This window comes from Monodelphis domestica, chromosome 8, assembly GCF_027887165.1.
Source record: "Monodelphis domestica isolate mMonDom1 chromosome 8, mMonDom1.pri, whole genome shotgun sequence".
NCBI classification, from domain to species: domain Eukaryota; kingdom Metazoa; phylum Chordata; class Mammalia; order Didelphimorphia; family Didelphidae; genus Monodelphis; species Monodelphis domestica.
In genome coordinates this window covers 34,727,501-34,740,897 of record NC_077234.1, presented here as the reverse complement: position 1 = coordinate 34,740,897, position 13,397 = coordinate 34,727,501, and the positions used below count along the sequence as shown (strand labels likewise).

The window sequence follows — 13,397 nt, the reverse complement described above, 5'->3', positions numbered from 1 at the left end:
GGGAACATGCTCCCTGGAATATGGTAACCAGAACTGTGGGGATTCAGCCCTTATAAACCATGAACGAGACCGTGTGTGTGTGGTGTGTGTATGTGTGTGTGTGTGTGTGTGAGAGAGAGAGAGAGACAGAGAGACACAGAAAGACAGACACACATACCCACAGAGAGAGCGAGAGAGAGCCTCTGTCATCTCTATTTTTTTTTTTTGTAAAATGAAGGTGTTGTGGCACTTTCCCTACAACCTAAAAATTCTTGATCCTAAGACTCATATTTCTATCATTGTTGCCTCAAAGATTGGACTTTTTCAGGTTGCTGAAAGTTCACAGAGATAGTATCGGTATCCTTGACTGTATAGGGAAGGAATCTGATGATGGTGTGTGGAATTTCTATGAGTATCTCCAAAGTAAAGTGCCACTGGTATGTTTAAACAGATCTGAATCCTGATGCCCTTGTTCCAATGACTAGTATGGCCACATATTAAAAATATGTTTAATGCTTGTTGAACTGGTCCAGTGGTGAAGTTACTGCCTTTCTGGGTTAAGGATCAGGATAGAACAGATCAACTTAGACTAAAATACAATATGTTCAGTTAGAGGAAATTACAAGAAATATTGGTAATTTTAGGTCATGAAGTTGTCTAATAAAAATATTGCTTTCAATAGATCTAAATGACTAGATCTAACACAGAGTGATTAAATTTTTGTTTTTGGCAGTTCCAGGATGTATAGTTGTCAGTATAGTTAAGAAATTACTTAGGGAGGAGCCATCTAGGTAGCTCAATGAAAGAGATGAGAAGCAGGGCTAGAGATGAGAGGTCCTGGGTTCAAATCTTGCCTCAGATACATCCTAGCTATGTGACCCTGGGCAAGTCTCTTAACCCCCATTGTCTAGCCCTTACCACTCTTCTGCCTTGGAACCAATACAAAGTATTGATTCTAAGGTGGAAGGTAAGGGTTTAAAAAAATGACATTAGATTTGGAGCTAAAAGAAGACCTGGATTCAAATCTCAACAATATCACTTAGTGATCCTGGATGGCTGTGAGCACTTCTTTTGATGTATCTGGGCCTTGGTTTCCTCATCTGTATAAAATGAAAGAACTGGGCTAGATGGCTTCTTAGGAAATGTCCAACTCAATATCTATGAATGTATGACCTGGGTTCTAATCCTATCTTTACCTGTGTGACCTTGGACAGCTCCCTTCATCTCTCTTTGGTCCTGATTTCCTCTGGAAAATGAAGATAATAATAGCACCTACTTCCCAGAGTCATTGTCAGTATGGTTAAGAAATTACCTAGGTTAAAAAATTACCTAATCCAGAAATTATCTAAGTACTGGTTTCCGGAAACGAATCCCAATAATGCATTAATACATTCCTTTTTTTTTTTTAACTCTTGTCTTATCAATTTTTTTTAAGACCTTACCTTCTGTCTTGGAATCAATCCTGTGTATTGGTTCCAAGGCAGAAGAGCGGTAAGGGTTAGGCAATGGGGGTTAAGTGACTTGCCCAGGATCACACAGCTAGGAAGTGTCTAAGGTCAGATTTGAACCTAGGACCTCCCATCTCTAGGTCTGGCTCTCAATCCAGTGAGCCACCCAGCTGCTCCCACCCCCACCCCCACCCCCCATGTCAATTTCTAAGACAGAAGAATAGCAAGGGCTGGGTAATTGGTCTTACAGTGACTTGTCTGGTATCACATAGCTAGGAAGTGTCTGAGTCCAGATTTGACCTCAAGTCCTTTCAATTTCAGGCCTAGTGTTCTATCGTCTGTGCTTTACCTTCTGTCTTACCATCAGTTCTAAGTCGGAAGAGTACCAAGGGCTAGACAATGGAGGTTAAGTGACTTTTCCAGGGTCATATAGCAAGGAAGTATCTGAGACCGGATTTGAAACTCAAGTTCTCCCAACTCCAGACTTGGAGTTCTATCCACTGTGCCAAGTAGCTGCCTCTATCAATGCATTCTTTTTATTTTTTTTATTTTTATGTATTTTCTTTAGTTAATTTAGAACATTATTCCCTGCTTACAAGAATCATGTTCTTTTCCTCCCTTCCCCTTCACCCCCCTCCTGTAGCTGATGCACAATTCCACTGGTTTTTACGTGTCCTTGATCAGAACCTATTTCCATGCTGTTGGTGTTTGCATTAGGATGATCATTTAGTCTACACCCCCAATCATATCCCCCCCGACCCATGTAATCAAGCAGTTGTTTTTCTTCTGTGTTTCTACTCCCACAGTTTTTCCTCTGAATGTGGATAGTGTTCTTTCCCTGGGTTGTTCAGGATCACTGCATTATCAATGCTTTCTTAATGAATAATTGAAATGCTAGCTGTGTGACCTTTGGGCTCCCTTTCCCTTTGTGGGTCTCAGTTTCCTTGCCTACAAAATGAGGGAGTAGACTAGATGACCTCCAAAGCCTGTCCCAGCTCTAAATCCGTGATCCCAAAGCTTGATGTACATACAGCAAGGGAAGCTGTATGAGTTTATGCTTTTTGTTATAATGATTTGTTGCTCTAGACTTAGAGGACATTCCCCAAATGAATCAGATTGGCCAGTGAATGAGTAAAGCAGGATATTTTTCCCTTTTTATTTTTTGGCATCATGGACCCCCTTGGGAGGCTGGTGAAACCTATGGACACCTCAGAACATTGTTTTTAAATTTATAAAATAAAACATACAGGATTAGCAAGGAAAGTGGTTATTCTTAAATTTATTAGAATATCTACAAGTTTATCGATTCTAGTTGAATAATCCCTAACTTAAAGGCTTAGACCTTTCTTATGATGCTTTAAGCTTACACAAGGGAAAACCTAAGAAGCAGATTTAGACATCCCTGGGGGCAGCAGCCAGCATCTTCCAATCAGGTCTGGGATGCAGCCTAAACAGGGTAGCTAGATGATACAGGCAGGATGAAGACTTCTCAATAATTTCAGTCAGAGCTGTGGGTTTTATAGAGAAAGGTAGGGATCTTGGCCAGACTCTCTGGTTTCCCATCATTGAAGATACAAGCAAGGAAATGATGGAAATTGGTCAGGGAGGCCCCAGCTAGAAGGCATGGACTATGGAAGTTTCCAGGTGGAACAAGGTTTATAGTTATTTTTAGAAAATGTTGGAGAAGTTGTGAGTATATCTAGAAGAGAAGCTGCCTACCCCATGAGAGACAAGGCCTCCTCTTCTGCCCCAATAGAACAATTTTTTTAATCCCTTACCTTCCACCTTAGAATCAGTACTATGTATGATTCTAAGGCAGAAGAGCAGTAAGAGCTAGGCAGTGGGGGTTAAGTGACTTGCCCAGGGTCACACAGTCAGGAAGCATCTGAGGTCAAATTTGAACCTAGGACTTCCTGTTTCTAGGCCTGGCTCTCAATCCACTGAGCTACCCAGCTGCCCCCTCAGACAGTTTTTTGACCTACAAACCTTCCCATCTCCAGGTAGCCATTGATGAGTTTCAAAACGAATCTTCCTGACATCTCCCTGCACATCAGTCTCTTTCAGGAACAGAAGTGATGCCATGATCTTTAAATATAGAGATTTTTTTTGTTTCCACAGATACAGACTGGTCCCAAAGGTTCATTTTCCTGAACAGCTCTATGATATAGATCGGGCAGCCAGGTACTTCCTACAGCCTGAGGTCCTGGAGAAGTATTCTGTCGACCCAGCAAGAATAGCCATTTCTGGAGACAGTGCTGGTGGGAATTTGGCTGCAGCTCTGGGTCAGGAGGTAAGGTGGCTAGGAGGGAGTAGCTGCCTTTTTTGTCTGTTTGTTTGTTTTTAATTTTTTCTCTCTTTTGGTTTGTGGCTTCCTTGGCCAAAGTCTATTCCTTGGGAGGTGGGGTTGGAAGGATCTGTCCAAGGTGCTTCCCCCATGACCTACAGAGGAACACTGAGAAGATTTTTAGGAAGTCCTGTGGACCAAGTTCAGGAACTTTGGAGTCAGGTTCCACCTTCGATTTTTATCTATGTTCCTTTAGGCAGCTTGTCTTATGGGCCTTAATTTCCTCATCTGTAAAATGAGGAGTTCAAACTAAGTGGCCTCTGAAGGCCTTTTCAGATCCAAATTTAAGATGCCATGACTGCTCCTCCTCCTCCTCCTCCTCATCCTCCTCCTCCTCCTCCTCCTTTCTGAATGAGCAGAATTTGTCACACTGGCATTGAGATAGCTATATGGTGCAGCAGACAGAGAACCAGGAAGAATTGAGTTCAAATCCCTCTGCAGATGCTTACTAGCTATATGATCTTGGCCAAGTCATTTAACCACTATCTGCTTCAGTTTCTGCAATTGTGGGCAGCTAGGTGGTACAATGGATAGTGTGCTGGGCTTGAGTCAGGAAGGCTCATCTTTTTTACTTAAAATACAGTTTAGATACTCTCTTGCTGTGTGACCCTGGGCAAGTTGCTTAACCTTGTTTGCCTCAGTTTCCACATTTGTCAAATAAGCTAGAGAAGGAAATAACAAATCACTCCAGTATCTCTGTCAAGAAAATCCCAAATGGGGTCACACAGAGTCAGACGTGACTGAAATGACTGAACAACAACAAAAACATGACTTACCACACCATTGTTGTGAGGATGAAAGGAGATAATATTTATAGTGTCTTATAATGCCTTAAAATGCCATATAAATGCTAGCAACAATAATAGTAATTATGTTGTGTTTTAAAGTTTACATAGTACTTTCCAGAGCCTCATAATAACTCTGTATTGCATCCATTTGAGTATTTTATGGATGAAGCAGGTACGAGAGGTTCCAGAGACTTGGCTATGGCCACCCAACTAGGAGGCAATGGGAATGAGATGAAACCTCACATCTTCTTGACTCCAGACTGGGTGCTCTAGCCATTAAGCCACCCAGCTGCCCAACTGGGAAGCAAAGGAGATGGAATCTAACCTCAGCTGTCTTTCACATGTTTATTAATGTGAAATTCATGGGAAGATAGATTGGAGGATTTATTTTAATGTGTCCCTTTTCCAAATGAAGATAAATAGTGTACCTGGTTGTAGTTCTTAGGAATCAAAGGTATGATGGGCTTTGACAATAGTCGAGATGAACCAGATTTTTTGCTTTTTTTTCTGTCTTATTCATAGATAGGTTCTAGTTAGGTAGCACAGTGGATAGCACTCAGGAATACCTGAATTCAAATCTAACCTTAGACACTTGATGTGTGATCTTGGACCAGGCACTTAACCTCTGTCTACCTCATTTTCCTCAACAGGAAAATGGGAATGATAATAGTATTTATAATAAGATTATAATAATAAATGTCCATACTTTTAATCTGCATTATTAATTTCACTATAATTTCTTAGATCTAGAAAATCAACAAAACAATAACTCAAACCCTGCTGATTTCTGAGGTGTAAACCCTAACACTGAAAATTGAATGATCAGCTCTCCTGAGCCAATACTGTATAAGCCAAATCTCGCACATCATCACATAAGCCATTTTATTAATTTAATTTTATTTTTTAAAAACATCCCCTGGTTACATGATTCTTATTGTCTCCCTCTCCTCTTCCCTCCCCCCTCCCAGAGTTGACAAGCAATTCCACTGGGCTATAAATATATTATCACTCAAATCCTATTTCCATATTAATCATTTTTGTAATAGAGTCATCTTTTAAAACCAAACCCCCAAATCACTAAAAGCCCTTAAAAAAACCTCTTACATTCTATATTTAGAATCAAAATTATATATTGGTTCCAAGGTAGAAGAACACTAAGGACTAGGCATAGGGGGTTAAGTGACTTGTCCAGGCTCACACAGGATGTATCTGAGGCCAAATTTGAACCCAGGATCTTCTGTCTGTAGGGCTAAATCTCAATCTGCTGAGCCCCAGCTTTTTAACCATAAGTCTTTTATTTTATTTATTATTATTATTTTTTAAAAAACCCTTACCTTCCATCTTGGAATTAATACTGTGTATTGGTTCCAAGGCAGAAGAGTGGTAAGGGCTAGGAAGTGGGGGTCAAGTGACTTGCCCAGGGTCACACAGCTAGGAAGTGTCTGAGGCCAGATTTGAACCTCAGACCTCCCATCTCTAAGCCTGGCTCTCCATCCACTGAGCCACCCAGCTTCTTCACCATAAGTCTTTTAATTGAAAATTGATAAAAAAAATCATATCTCCATAGTTAGAAGGGACTTCAGTCACTGTCTGTTCCATCCGTCAGTCTTGCCCAAGATCACTTAGGTCGTGTTTGAAGAAGTGTGTTTTGAACTAGGGTTCTCTGACTGCAGGGCCAGCGAAACGCCTTTCCTTTCCTGCCAGCTGTCTCCTTTTTCATGCTCTCTGGAAGGTAATATAGACAGGGAAGAGGGGGGGAAAGCTGTTTAGCAAAGCCAGATAATGCAGCAACCCAGAATGTTAGTACATGTAAGTTCTGTACCCATAGTCCTCCACCTCTGCAAGGAATAGTGGGAGCAGGTACCTTCCAACACTCTTCTCCACTTCCTCCTCCTCCCTCTATCCCCTCGATACATGGATGTGTTTCTCCTTTGTGTTGCAAGAGGGTGACAGGCTGCCCACATTTGCCTCTTCTTTGAGTAGACGTATTCTTCCACCTCTGGAGAAAGAGCAAAACCGATCCTTGGGTTGAAGGAGCCTGATACGTAGAGGGTTAGGAACAGGGATTGTGAGGTGTACATTTTTGATGGGTTTAAAACAAAATCCCTCTAGTACCTCATGCAATGGTATTTTATTTATTTTATTTTATTTATTTATTTTATTTTATTTATTTTAAACCTTCTTATACCTTTTTTTCTTCTATCTTAGAATCAATACTGGATATCAGTTCCAAGGCAGTAGAACAGTAAGGGCTAGGCAATTGGAGTTAAGTGACTTATCCAGGGTCACACAGTTAGGAAGTGTCTGAGGCCAAATTTTATGCTTTATTTTATTTTGAACCTTTTAAAACCTTTATCTTCTATCTTAGAATCAATAGTGAATATCAATTCCAAGGCAATAGAACAGTAGGGGCTAGGCAGTTGGTTAAGTGACTTGTCCAGGGGCACCCAGCTAGGAAATGTCTAAGGCCAAATGTAATGCCATGGTTTTAAGTGTAAAATGCTGTTGAGAAGGTACACTGGTATGGTGGATGGAGAAGCCACAAGGTGTGAGTTCTCGTCTAGCTCTACATAATCATCATCATGGCTAGTATTCATAGAGTATTTTAAGGCTTGTGAAGTGTTTCCCCTATGCTATCTCTTTTGATCATCACAATAATTTTGATTTGTTTCTGTTTTTTTTTTTTGAAAATTTTATTTAGTCAATTTAGAACATTATTCCTTGGTTACAAGAATCATATTCTTTCCCTCCCTCCCTTCCCCCTCCCCTTCCTGTAGCTGATGTGCAATTCCACTGGGTATTACATGTGTCCTTTATCAGAACCTATTTCCATACTGTTGATATTTGTACCAGTATGATCATTTAGAGTCTACATCCCCAGCCATATCCCCTCAACCCATGTATTCAAGCAGTTGTTTTCCTTCTGTGTTTCCGCTCCCACAGTTCTTCCTCCGGAGGAGGAGAGCATCTTTCTCATCAGTCCCTCAGGATTGTCCTGGGTCATTGCTTTGCTACTCCTAGAGAAGTCCATTACATTCAATTGCACCACAGTGTATCTATCTCTGCATCACAATAACGTTGTGGAGTGGGTGCTCTTATCATCACTTTACAAATAAGGAAACTGAGGCTAGGAGAGACTAAACAACCTGTCCAGGTTACACAGTTAGTAAGACCCTGAGGCAAGGTTTGAACTCAGTTCTTTCTCGCTCTCCAATTCATTGCTTATATGTCTCCTCCAAGTCATGTGCCCCTGGGCAAGCCTCTTAATTTTCCCGTGTGCTGCTCACTCTCTAGGACTGTAAGTCTACTATACTATGCTGTGAGAAGATATTAACCTGCTTTGGTGCAGGGAATTTCCTCAGCTGAGAGTTCTCCATAGCAGTGAAATACCAGTGCAGTCCCTCATTCATATTGATTGGCTTAACTCAGTCTTAGAGTAGTTCCAGTTCTCATTGGGCTATGTATGGTATATGTGAATGACAAACAGATTTCCCTTCTTTCCCTACAGTTTAGCAAAGACGCCACCTTGAGGAACAAAATCAAGCTCCAAGCTTTGATCTACCCGGTCCTCCAAGCTCTTGACTTCAACACCCCCTCCTACCAGCAGAATGCCAACTCCCCCATCCTGCCCCGCCACGTCATGGTCAGATACTGGATCGACTATTTAAAAGGGAACCAGGATTTTGTCCAGGCCATGTTGGTCAACAACCACACCTCCTCGGACATGGAGATGGCTGCCACTCTCAGGGCCCGGCTCAACTGGCTTTCCCTCTTGCCCAAATCCATCACCAAGAACTACAGACCCGTCATGAAGAAGGTGGGCAATTCTCAGATCGTCCAAGAGCTCCCCCAGCTCCTGGATGCTCGCTCAGCCCCGCTGATCGCAGACCAAGAGATCCTTCAGAACCTGCCAAAGACTTATATCTTGACCTGTGAGCACGATGTCCTCAGGGACGATGGCATCATGTATGTCAAGCGCTTGGAGAGTGCCGGTGTGGAGGTGACCCATGACCACTTTAAGGATGCCTTCCACGGCTGCATGATTTTTACTTCCTGGCCCACCAATTTCTCGGTGGGAGTTCGGACTAGGGACAGCTACATTAAGTGGCTGAAGCAAAACCTGTGAAGAGAGACGCATCCCAGAGAGGGCATGTGAACCCCTTTTGACCAATTGCAATCACTAGGGATCACTGAGCACTTTCTTACTTACCCCAGGCGACCACCAGGCCATGGTGCTTCTAGTCAGGGAGAGGCCAAGTGATAAATTTTGATGAGCTTGACTAATCTCTATCAGTATAGAAGATTTGAATCGGTTCCCAAACTGGGCTAAGCAGCCTCCTGGGCCACTCAGATGGCTGCTGAGGTCCCAAACTACCAAAGGATTCTGGGAAAGCATATTCTTCCCCTGGAAGTGACTCTTTGTACTAGAAGACCTTCTACAGAGGAAAACATGTGGGTCCTGTTTGATGAATTTTATGTAAATTTGGTTCCCTTTTGCAAATAACTTATTTATAAATCAGTCAATTACTTAAAGGTCTAAAATACACCCTTCTGTCCCGTCCCTGCCCATGGAATGCCTTTGTTCCTCTTTTGCACAGATGGTCTTTCTCCTAGGGACATGGGCTTCATTCCTCCTAAGCGTCTTTTGTAAAGGATGATAATCCACTCATCCTTTGGGATTATAGTCTTTCTTTAAAGTTCGCTTTTAACCACTGCTGTTAGAGAACAAATTACTAATGTGTTAGTATGATTTACACTGGATTTTGTACATAGTTAAGAGTTTTAGTTTTCATGTGGCATTAGAGTACATGCAATCTCTGTGGGGTAAGGGGGGTGGAGAGGGATTTGGGGGTAAATGTATTTCTTTTGAGAATGAACTTTCTATAGATAATAAATGGAAAAGACCTATCCACTGAAAGATTATATTTAATATTGAAGTATAAATAACCTTCAAGAAGACATGTGTGATGTGCCAGTAGGTAAGAGGGCACACTTACTCCCAGGCTCAAGTTATGGCATAAACCCTGAGAGCTCTTATAATCTACTTTTGAAGCTTTTCAGCTCATCCATTTATGATGTGACTGATTTTTTTGATGGGGAACATTGTGACGCGTGAGTCATTTGATTGATTTTTTTGTGTGTGTTTGCCATTCTCCAAGGTGATGTCACACTATCATTTCCATCTGGCCCCTTTTCTCAGCTTCTCGAGGGCCATGACCATGGACCATTCATGCACCCAACACGTCAGGAAATTGATCTGATCAGATCGAAGTTCCATGAGAAGTTGTCCTGGTGTTTTCGATGAATACATACATGCAAGTTTAAAAGTTCCAAACCAAAGTTCCACTTTTTGCACAACTTCGAATGTTTGTCACTTAGTAATCTGGGCTTATCTTGACTTGGGTGAATGGGAGAATACGACTGTATCTTCTCTTCTGGGCACAGAGGGTACAATCGATCTTGTTTGACTCTTCTCCCTGCAGTATTTTTCTTCTGTCCCAGGGAGCACTGCTGAGCACAAAGAAAACATTTTGGAAAACTTTTCTAAGCCCATGATGGACCATCTCAAATAGGTCATTCTCTCCAGTAGAATTATCTCCCCATCCACTATGGCAGCCATCGCTCTCTGTATCTGTGGACCATACCCATAGCCTCCTGGGGACCTACTTGAGGTGCACAAAGGCATTGTATATATAGCTGAGGAATAGAAGCTGTATTCCCCTAGAAATAAAGACTAGCTATCCTTCCCTTTTATCACTTGTGACAGCCAGCTCCCTACCATAGGTCAGAGCCACCAAAGAGGGGCTATGGGATATGAGGCTACACACACACACACACACACACACACACACACACACACACACACACAGAGTCAATATCATCCTTTTTAAAAAAAATTGTATTTGATGAGCCAGAGGCCAAAGCATTTCATGTTAGAAAAGTAACTGTAATAATAAATAAAAGATACATAAAGATATGTATCATTTATAGATACGTATCTATAAAAGAACTCCACTATCAATAAGATGGACGTTGCTTTTTTGCCCTTTCCTTCATGGTTCCTGCTCCTGCCAGCTTTATTTCACATAAATAGAGGCTGTTGTCATTGTTCTACCAAAGATTTGCTCTGTAGAAAATTGGGATTTTAATTCTGGCCATGTAATAAATAAGCCACCCCTTATAAAATCCAGTTCTTTTAAAAATGCAATTCCAAGACCAAGTTAGAGTCATACAGTAATATGTTGTAACCATTTAAAATGATTTTTGCTGCTAAGATTAGGAATATCTGAAAGATACTACATATTTCTTAAAGAGCTTCTAAAAACGACAATTTCTGGAATTATGAAGAAGATTCCCTTGGGGGAATTGAGTGATCAGATTCAGATGGTAGACCTCTCACAGAAATTCTCTCATTTCACTAAAAATAGATGATTAAAAACATATGAGTTGCCAGTCTTCTTTCTTATTTATATAGAACTATGGACTTGAACTATGCCAGGAAAGCTGGGTTTATCCTGATTTTCCCCCAACTCCTACTAGAACAAAATTCATTGACTTGTAGAATTAGAATGGAAGAGACCTTAAAGGTCTATTTCACAAATGAGAAAATTGAAGCATCAAGATTTTTTTTTTCTTAAAAGTGTTTACTTGCCTGAAGTCACAGTTTCTTGGAATGATGTTAGTGATCATGGATACAATAAAAGCTATAAGAATGATCAGCTCAAAAACTTGGAAGAATTTTTATGGGGGGGGGTTCTTCAGTGGTCATTTTAGACTTTTAAAGACGTTTTATTTGGAATTTTTAAAGTTTTGCACATTGTTTCAGTGTCAGGGCCTCTATTTGTTTTTCTGTTTTATAAAAACGTGTTTTATTAAAAAATAACTGTTCTTTCCTGATAGTGGTGTTGATGTGAAATATGAAGAAAAAGGCTTTGGGAGTTAAGTAGTACAAAAAATGATTAATTCACTTTTACATTTTAACTTTTATTTGTGAAGAATTGAAGAGTAGGCTGGATGTCCTTTGTTTGGGGGAATCTGCATGACTTTTGACTTTTTGTTCATTTGTTTAGTTCCAACCCCCAGAAAAGAGAATAAAGAAAAAAATTACAAAGCAAAAATACCCTGAGTAATGTGTGTTTATAAAATGAAAATTTAGTAAACTCAGAAGGATCTGCATCATTTGAAAACAAAAATGTTGTACTCTTTGCTAACCCCTGGCACGCAAGGTTACTGAACATTATCCATGCTTTCGTCCCTCTTCTTGGGGCCATTTCCCTAACAAAGGTAGAATTGGTCTTGTAGTGGGAAGCTGCAGAAACCAAAGCCATATCCAAATGGACATTAGGGAAGACCAGTTTCCTTTAAACTATGGGTAGGTGTGTCACCTTTTGTATCATGACCAAGATAATGAATGTGAAGTTCTTTTAAAATGCTATCTAAATATCAGTTATTATCATAGCCACCAAGAACCCAAAGTTATCTCCACACCCTAGCAGTAAGGCACTGTAGTAGAACTTCAGTGGTTTTGTTATTATCATTGTTCTGAGTGGCAGGGGAAACTTCCTCTCCTGGTACACCAGGGCGATTCCTTAGTAACACCATTGAAGGATCGATTTGGAACTAAGCATCCTTCTCATTTGATGAAAGCATTATTATTTAGAGTTGCAAAGAAAGAGCCACTAATGGATGCCATGGAGAAGAGCCCAACCAAAGCTTTTGCTCAATTGCACAAGAATGAATATTTTTATAATCTTTTTAAGGGCACAGAAAAATGATAAGTACAAGGTAAGGAGATTAATAATAAAGAATATACAAAGTTGAAAATTAATATGAAATGAAGATGCAGTGAGGGAACATTTGGAGAAAAGGATGAAATTAATAGAAAGTTGGTTACAGAAAATTAAGCAGTCATTCTCATGGTTCTTTTGAAGCCAACAAGGTTTCTCAGGGGGAAACACTTTTCTCATAGCCCTTTAGAGTCAAAATGACTGAACTACCCATCATGCTCTGCAGTAGTGTCAAGGCAGAATCATAACAAAAGATAGGATTGGAGAACTGGTTCCATGTTAAAGTTGTAGTGACTTGCCCGGCACATAGAGAAGCAACGGGACTTGTCTATGCTTACAAAGCTAGTGTAAGGGTTAAATTAGGAGTTTTGACAAAAAGAGAGCAGCTTTTAATAACTTAGATTTTAATGAGAATATAGTAGAGTTGTAAATTCATATTATCTCTAAGTCAGAGTAAAGAAAACTTCTGGCAGCTTTTAACAATTAACAATTTAGTTTTAGCAATTGATGCAGAGTGAGAGGAGCAGAACCAGGAGAACATTGTACACAGAGACTGATACACTGTGGTACAAGAGAGAGTAATTGACTTCTCCATTAGTGGCGGTGTAATGACCCTGAACAACTTGGAGGAATCTACAAGAAAAACCACTATTCACATTCAGAGGAAACCCTGCAGGAGTAGAAACACAGAAGAAAAACAACTGCTTGATTACATGGATTGAGGAAGATATGATTGGGGATGTAGACTCTAAATGAACATCCTAGTGCAAACACCAACAATATGGAAATAGGTTCTGATCAAGGACACATGTAATACCCAATGAAGGGAAGGGTGAGTGGAGGGGAGGGAGGGAAATAATGTGATTCTTGTAACCAAGGAATAATGTTCTAAATTGACTAAATAAACTAATTCAAATGGGAAAAAACAATTTTGTTTTTATTAAAATAGAGATAGTAAAAGAATATAGTAAAGGAGAGAAATATAGGAAAGAGGTAGAGAAAGAAATTGTCTAGTACCTAATTAGCTACTCTATAATTGCCTATAGAGAAA

At 40.3% G+C, this 13,397-nt stretch overlaps 1 protein-coding gene across 2 annotated transcripts in view; it reads left to right on the top strand.

Moving 5' to 3' along the window:
• Positions 1–11,677, top strand: part of NCEH1 (neutral cholesterol ester hydrolase 1) — a 62,379-nt gene extending 50,702 nt beyond the window's left edge. For both annotated transcript variants that reach the window (XM_001363402.4, XM_056807861.1), the window contains exons 4-5: positions 3,546–3,717; positions 8,068–11,677. In XM_001363402.4, coding sequence (XP_001363439.2) covers positions 3,546–3,717; positions 8,068–8,685 — 790 coding nt within the window. In that variant the 3' untranslated portion in view covers positions 8,686–11,677. The remainder of the gene's footprint in view (positions 1–3,545; positions 3,718–8,067) is intronic.
• Positions 11,678–13,397: the final 1,720 nt, after the last annotated feature.